The sequence below is a fragment of the Pholis gunnellus genome (genome assembly GCF_910591455.1).
Source record: "Pholis gunnellus genome assembly, chromosome: 14".
Taxonomy (NCBI): domain Eukaryota; kingdom Metazoa; phylum Chordata; class Actinopteri; order Perciformes; family Pholidae; genus Pholis; species Pholis gunnellus.
In genome coordinates, this window is record NC_136541.1 from 3,190,299 (window position 1) to 3,198,809 (window position 8,511).

Here is an 8,511-nt window from a genome sequence, read left to right on the forward strand (position 1 = left end):
ACCAGCAAAGTACTCGGGGAACCTCCAGTAGCCGATATTACTTTGTAACCACTCCAGATCAATCCAGATTCCCTCACTAGACCTCCTGACCTTCCTTCTCACCCTCAGGTCCCGAGGGACTCGGCTTCAGCATCACGTCTCGGGACGTTCCCATCGGCGGCTCGGCGCCCATCTACGTGAAGAACATTCTGCCTCGAGGAGCCGCCATCCAAGACGGCCGCCTCAAGGCAGGAGACCGGTTGCTGGAGGTGAGAAAGTGAAAGTGCGCTGATACCTCATGCGTCTGCAGGAGTTTATGTACTTATTTAGTTCGATCTATGGGGGCTGATTGGTTGGACCAAAACCACAACTATGAAATATGTGCCCCAGAGTGAGGTACTATTACTTTAATGGGGACATATCACGCTCATTTTCATTTGAATTCACTGAAAATCAGTTTTTTTTCCATATGTCCCATTCATGATTTTTGATTGAGAAACTGTTACTAACTCCTTCCTATAACTTCTTTTTTTGTAAATGAGCATCCTGGAATTAAATCAAAGAACATGTTTTCATACTCTTCATATCTTGTGCAGCAAGATGGAACAGCTTTTATCCCACCTCGCTTAAAGGATTACTCTTGATTACACGAAACGTTGAATCCTTTGATCCACAGGTTTATTTATTTTTTTCTCACTTTAGGCTTTTTTTTTCAAACTAGTGATGAAATGCCGAAGTTTTAATTGGACCACAACTTTGTTAAAATGGAAGTGAGGATTTTCTGCTTGCGGCCTATTTGGAGCTAAACCCAGCCGCTGTGTCTCCTGCTCAGGTGAACGGCGTGGACCTGAACGGGCGGACCCAGGAGGAGGTGGTGTCTCTGCTCAGGGCCACGCCCATGGGCGGAGCCGTGGGGCTGCTGGTCCTACGGCAGGAGGACACTTTCCTCCCCAGAGACGTGGTACGTTTGTCATCCCCCCCCCCCCCCCGTCCTCGGAACATTCCTTCAACTCTTCGTCCCGTCAGCATCATGCATTACTCATCACAACGTACACACACACACACACACACACACACACCCCATGCATGGTGTAGATTATGAGCGTGTGTGAGAATGTGTCTTGTTCGCTCCTGTGCTGTCACGGGTGTAGTTAATCCCCGCAGCGAGTGCCGCGTCGTCTTCTCATTTTCCCGGCTAACACAACACGCTAGCCGAGCACGCAGATTGATCGTCCCGCTTCGCCGCCGCCGCCGCCGCCGCACTCCTCTCTTATTACCGAGCCGCGGCCAGCCTCACAGGGAAACCTGTAGAGCTCAATCTCTCCTCTTTATCTCCATCACCCTCTCCTCTCCCCCCCCATCGCCCTCCCTGCTGTACCTGTCAGCCTCCCCTCTCTTCCCTCCCGCTTTGTTAGAGTTGCCTTCGCCCGTTTCTGCGTTTCCATTTCCGTCTCTCGCTGTGTTTTGCCTCCGGAGCCGACTCTCCAGATTGATGGATGTGGGGATGAACAGACAGACGCAGGGCAGGTAGAAGGCAGAGAGTGGGGGGGGGGAAAAACACACTGGGCTTGAATTTCAATCAGGCGAAATCCTTCACACATTACATCGTACAAACAGCAATACAAATCTCCCAGTGCTGTTTTTTTGGGATGCTGCTTGCCCGTCACTCAGTCTGGACAGATGCCACTCACGGCCTTGTAACTTCTACAAACCGTTGCTAATACAGTTTGTACGTTTAGCCGCAACTGTTTGCCGTCCTCGAGGTTGTGTTTTCACACGATGCCAGATGTTCTACTTAATCATCTCCGCGGAAAAACAGGTTTGATTTACCGCAACATCTGGATGCTATTTCAAAGTTGTTTGATGAGGAAGTGAGCTCATAATGGCCGAGGCGAAAAAAACAAGGCGGCAGAACGCTGAGGCCTAAGTGTGTGTTTTTTTTTTGTCGATGTTAGCAAGCTTTAAATCACGTTGGTGTTTACTCCACAGCGGCGGTCAATGATTCTCTGCTATCTCTCCAGCCCCGCTAGCCGGCTTTAACACACGGCTTATCGAGTTAAAGCATGAGTTATGCCACCAGACAGCCTTAGCTCCCCCTCCCCGGGCGTCATAAAAATGGTCTCTCCCAGCACCCTCGGCAGTCACCGGGGGGGCCATTAGGGGCACAAGCAGCCCATTTGCTTGCAAGTGCTGTCGATCAAACTGCTGATTGGTGGCAATTATCACAGCGAGGGATGCAGAGGAGGCTATTGGCTGTCTGTCGCCATGGGCGAAGTCGGATGAGAGGAGCTGCCACGCTGGTCGATACTCATCTTCAGATTAGAGCGGGGCGTCCAGTCCAGCTGACTCTGCGTATAGTTGGTAGTTAGATGGTAGGATTTATTTGATGTGTGGTTATCAGCAGCGGGGGGGGGGGGGGGGGGGGGATGAGACTCGAGGGAGACGAGGTCCGGTGCACAAAATGAGCAGCTTCAGTCTTCATCCAAAGCCGCGAGCTGTAGGCGAAGCATTACAGCAATAGCAGACTTTATGCAACAATAAAAACACAAGCTAGATGACTAAATGGAGCTCAAATCAAAACAACAGAGAGTCAAGAGAGCAGCACATCTCCTTGGCACACAAGTATGAATAAAAAATGTCACTTACTAAGCTTTATATATTAAACATAATGCAGCGTGATGGAAGAAATACAGTCGACAGCTGTCGTATTTGCAGCTCCGACATGCAGCAGGTGTACAACAAGAGAGCTTCTAAATGCACTCGAGTTTATGATCTTTGAGCGACGGGACAAGCTGGATTACATATCATGATGGAAATACTTATTAGGTATTCCACATTAATGTCAGTCCAACATTATCGTTGCAATGTAAATTGGTATTTCTATGCTAATATGCTATTATTTATGCACTGCACATTCACGCACACGTGATGCTTTTACTGCCTCATTTTTTATTGATGTTCATTGTGAAGTGATTATACTTAAACACGGTCAGCTTTAAATCAAAGTATAGATTAAAATATCCCCCCCCCTCAAAAAAAAGAAAAAATAGAATTTAATGCATTAACACATATTGCAGAAGTAGAACAGCCTGTATGTATAGAGAGTAAAATTGTGTTCAAAGCACAATTTATTAGTCAATAAACACTCCGAAGATCAGAGCGTGCAAACACTTCATTTTTCTTCAAAACTCCGGGAAGAAAACGGTCCACGAAGCACTTCCTGTTGCTTGTTAAGAGTTCGCCTAAGGTCTCGTTTATCTGCTGAAGCAATCTGGACGAACGGAGAGTTTCTTCTTGTCTGGATTGAGGCAGCCGGACGGTACGAGAGAATAGCTCGCTCTGAAACTGTCGGGAGTACGCGGAGGTTCAGAAATAGGACGGTATATTTCTGACCCACAGTTTATATTGTATTTCTCTGAGCGAGCACACTACCCCATCCGTCTGCCGAGATTGATCATTTTCATATCCCGCGTCCACATTTCCTCGTCGCTCTGCTTCCCTTCCGCGGCCTTCTTGTGTGCTCTGATTATTTGATTACCTGTGCTTCTTCTGTCCCGCCTCCACCCTCTAGAATGCTGAGCCCCAGATGCAAAGCCCCAGAGATGTGGTAAGACTCCGCCCCAAACACCAGCCTGCAATTAAACACACACTTCCCCCCCAAACCACCTCCCCCGCTCCTTAACACCTCCTACTCCTTTATTTAGCCTGAACTCTCCTTTGCATGGTGTTATTAATCTCAGAAAAAAAACAGTGTTATCACCCGGTTGGGATAAAACAAAACAATAGCTTATGCATGCATTCAGGGTCCACTAGTAAACCAGCTGGTTAATCAAAGTGCAAGTCACTAGCCATGCGGATAAATGTTAAGTCCGTAACACTAATTTTAATCTCCATCCAGAGTTGCTCTAACAAATCACAATTTCATGGTTCATCAGTGTGGACTGGTTTCGGCTGCGCTGCAGAATAATTCGCTCCATCACTCCCCTCAGAGCTGTATTGGTTTGCTTTATTTGTCGGGCGGTGGATAAGGTTGTCAGTGTTGGCCGTCTTGCTGCAGACTCACTCTGATATGTGAGGTGAATAACAAGCAGTCGGTTTTAGTTTGTGTTCTGCTTTATTAAGGGGGAGAAATGTCAAGTCAGAGCCGACTGTGGCTCTCTCAGGGCCAAAGTGAGAATTATTATTCCCCATATAGTGGACTCAAAAGTATCCCACAATGCGTCGTAAAGTAGCGTACAACAGACCAAGCACTATACACCATCATGCAATGCACTAAAAGGCACACGCTGCCGGCCCGGCTATGTGAACAAAGCACAGAGAAGCTCGGGAAACAACCAGGCGTCAATCTCTCTACTGTCCACCAGGGGGCGACTCCTCTGGTTGTATAGAAGTCTATGAGAAAATGACTCTACTTCTCTCTTGATTTATTCCCTCAGAAAACATTGTAAACATGAGTTTATGGTCTCAATCTCTAGTTTCAAGTCTTCTTCAATACAGCATGATGTTCATTTAGTAAATGATGGTCCATTTAGAGTCAAACAGACCATAAAGCAGGGGATGCAGCAGTAATAAATCAAGTGAGAAGTAGGGTCATTTTCTCATAGACAATACAATCGGACTTCTTTTTGCACCCAGAGGAGCCTCCTGCTGGTCAGTAGAGAGAGCGCCATCGGCTTCACTCGGCAGAACCGGATGATGCCGCCTGGTCACGACGCACCGCCACGGAGGAAATGTGCCTGCCTGGGGCCAACCGGCTCCGAGGGAGAGGTCCCAGGAGGGGATCCTCCCACGCAGAGCGGTTGTCCCTGACCCCGCCGTTTATGAAACTGTGGGGGGGCCATAATGGAACATGTGGGGAAACACTGCCTCAGATGAAATCGGCTCGTCAGTGTTTGCCTTCAGCTCTGCTGAGAGATTTAGTCACAAGCTGTTCTGAATACCTTTCATCTGTAGAGGGAGAGACCAGTAACATTGATTTATGAACAACTAAAAATGACGAAATGTGGAGATATATCTCCACCGGACAGAGCCAATACATAGGCTTATGTATCATATCCATAAATACCCAGGCTGATCTGTGGATCGTACCCTGCTGTGACAGCAGATGTAGTGTTACCTTCTGTGAAGAATCAGCACGTACATGTCTCCAACTGTTACAGTAGAGTCTCTCAAGGCCCGAACGTTCCTCCTCACTCGCTACCCGTCTCATCACAGCAGCTGTTAAAAGCACATCTGTCTTCACTGCCGATGTTAAGAAGGCTATTCAGATTCCCATAACTCTCCATTTACACACCGAACTTAAGTTGTAATTTACAGACCTTCACGTCCTCACATCTGGCCAAGTGCAGGTAATTGGTTGCGTTTTTGCGCGGCGCTAGAAGCCTAATCGGCCGGTTAATTTGATTGGCGGTCGTACCTGCCAGCTGTGTGAATGATCTTCACCGTCGAGGGACCTCATGGCACAACTGTCTGATTATTGCGACTTCAGCTGGCGCACTTCCCATGCGCGCTAGCGCTCAGACACGACGTCGTGTATCGTTCCCATCAGCCTTGAAGTGAGTCGAGAAAGACGCCTTCTGCTGTCCCACGGCTGCTTTGTTAGTGAGACTTGGCAACACTGTGGGAAATGTCACATTACTAGTTGGCATCCGCAAGATACACAAGGTTTTTTAATCTTTTAAAGGACTTGCCCAGAAATCTCAGTTTTGTCTTTGACTTCAGCAACATAATGGATTATACGTCGGAGAGTTCAGCTCTCTTTGGATCATCTGCTAACTGCTGTTTGAGGAGCCCAGTTTGTGTTAAGTGCTGTCTCGTTCTGACAATTTTTCCTGGAACTGATGAAGGCAAATCTTCAGAATCACAATTACAGTCGATCGACATGCGTATATATTTAAGTTGACACGCCGGCTAGTGCATATTTCCCAGTTTTCCCATATTTTGGACGATAACCTCCCTAAAAACCAATCAACACCAGGGACGTAAGCCAGATAGGTTGAGCAAACGCACCATCGACCGTGCCCCCCCCCCCCCCATTTTGTATCTTCTCACCTCCCTCCCTTTCTAACTCCAAACCTCCAGATGATCCTCTCTCTCCTCCTCACCCTTTCCCGGAACATCAACCGCCATAATGGATTCAGCGCCTTTCAGATGTTATCTGTTGTCCGGCGCCTCATTTTAAACATCTCGCGGCCGCCGCCAACAACAACAACAACGGCAACAACGGCAACAGCAGCAGCAGAGGCTGTGGTGCAAAGCTTTAGATGCAGGGTGTGCAGCTTTTAATGGATAAGCATCCCTTTTTAAGTGATCCAGATTTCCTGTAGATGATGAGGTCATCGGATGTTGAGAGGAAGGACGGCAGCTAATGATTGTTTCCATTGATAATCTCTCCGATTTAATCAATTACTTTAAAGAATTCCAGAAAATTGTGCAAAAGGTGATGCCTTTTCGTACTGGCAGTAGAGCGTGTTCCCTGTGTGCATACATCAAAAGATGCGTCCACACGGGCAGCTTGCATAAAGGAAGTTGGTGTTTAAAAGAGATTTCAGTCGAGGTTAGGTTGCTGTGCTTAGTGGAGCCTCAGTGTATCTGATGATTCTTTCCTGTTATTCCTGCTATTCTCCAGCTCTTCGTACAGTTATGAAAAGGGCAATTAATAATATAGAATAGAACATATTTCACAGACATCTTTTAGGGCTGGCATGGCATGACTCATCCTGAGAGAGAGAGAGAGAGAGAGAGAGAGAGAGAGAGAGAGAGAGAGAGAGAGAGAGAGAGAGAGAGAGAGAGAGAGAGAGAGAGAGAGAGAGAGAGAGAGAGAGAGAGAGAGAGAGAGAGAGAGAGAGAGAGAGAGAGAGAGAGAGAGAGACGGCAGACGAAATGCAACAACTGAAGTGGAAAAAAAGCACTCACTTCTTGAAATCGGTCCAATGGCCCAAAAGTGGCCCACTTTTTATTTTTTTTTACATCAGTCAACCAGAGGCTGTCATTACTCCTGTGACACTATATCGGCTTCAAAACGTTATATAAAAACTTCCTCTCCTTTCACATTTCTGTACAGCGAAGTACATTTGTGTTCCTTTGCACACCTCAGCCATCTGTAACCATGCACGTTGAGTCTTTGGCCTCCTTCTTCTATGTGTCGTCACATTCCTGCATTGACATGTTACGTGTTACGTGGTCTCTATCTATGCGGCCCTTTGTGTCTAACCCTTTTTTTGACTCTTGACTGCTCCTTTCAGCATCCAAGGCAGCCGGTGACAGTGGTGAAGCCCCATTGGCTGATTGAGGTAACTGCCGCACGACATCGCCAGCTTGGGTCATTACGCTGTATCGGGAGAAGGGCAATAAAAGGCAAATGGGATACTTTGGGTGGCTTCACAAATAGACTGGGAGTCGTTTAACCAATTCATTGCTTTGCCAATGGTCTGTAGAAACCAAACCCTTTGTTGGGTTGTTCTCCGCAGCTCTTATCCCCTCTCTCCTTGATTTTCATTGCATCTCTCTTGTTTTTGTCTTTGTTACTTCTTCCTCCTTTCACTGCATTCTTCCTCTCTTTGTCGCACACACACACACACACACTCACACACACACACACACTCACTCACACACTTCAGACACACTTAAAGACGCAAATCCTCTCCCCTGCTCCTGGCTCTTACAATAGAGCACTGATCAAAGGCATCCGTCTTTACATGCCTGCCCTGATAGTTCCATAATGGGCCCATAACGTGAACATTCTCCTCCATTGTTTACGCCATTAGTCACGCAGGCTTATGGGGAAATTATGGCGACGCTATATTGAAAAGCCATCAGCGGCGGCAGTAATGCTGCGGCGACGCCGTGCCAAGATGCTATCTATCACACGTTGTGCGTTTCCTCTCCTCTCTGCACACACAAAGCTGTTATGAAACGGCAATCTGTTAGCGCGCTGTAGTGTAATGATGAAGGTTTTCTTGATGACATGATACAGCGTTTCGGCGTCGCGGAGCATGTGTTGGCAGCTCGTGATGCAGCATGAATATTACAGACCGCGAATGATGAAAGTAGTCGTGCAGAAGGATCTAAGGACAATGATATGAGCACAATGATACATGATTGGATCCTGCATAATCATTGCATAATAAGCATATCGTCGACCAATGATTTTTTTTACGCCATATTTCATTTAAACATAAAGCCAAATTCATATTATAAAAGATTGATATGACGAAACAGCACTTTCCATTGTATGCTCCTTAATGCTGCAGTTGGCAATATTTTTTTACTTAACTTGTTTTTGTCACTTTATCGCATCAGTAGTACATGAAACCGTTAACTCAAATGATCATCAACATATTTCAGTCTGCTGTAAAATGATGCTTGGGTTTCAACATGGCGGCCGGGGTCACAAACCTTCTAATTTTATAGCTAATCAGTTCACTGAAATACGTTTCTGAAAACATTTGAGGAGATAAAATAAGCAATGCAGTAACATACAGAGTCATATGTGGTCAGCGCTGCCTATTGACAGTTTGATCGGAGTTCACG

The 8,511-nt window shown here is 46.7% G+C and overlaps 1 protein-coding gene across 3 annotated transcripts in view; it reads left to right on the forward strand.

The window, feature by feature from the left end:
• The window catches only part of LOC306706782 (partitioning defective 3 homolog), a 209,064-nt gene that overhangs the window by 100,865 nt on the left and 99,688 nt on the right, over positions 1 to 8,511 (forward strand). For 2 of the 3 annotated variants that reach the window (XM_079173990.1, XM_079173992.1), the window contains exons 10-13: positions 109 to 248; positions 812 to 940; positions 3,551 to 3,586; positions 7,224 to 7,271. In XM_079173990.1, coding sequence (XP_079030116.1) covers positions 109 to 248; positions 812 to 940; positions 3,551 to 3,586; positions 7,224 to 7,271 — 353 coding nt within the window. The remainder of the gene's footprint in view (positions 1 to 108; positions 249 to 811; positions 941 to 3,550; positions 3,587 to 7,223; positions 7,272 to 8,511) is intronic. The other variant, XM_079173991.1, reaches the window with a different exon arrangement.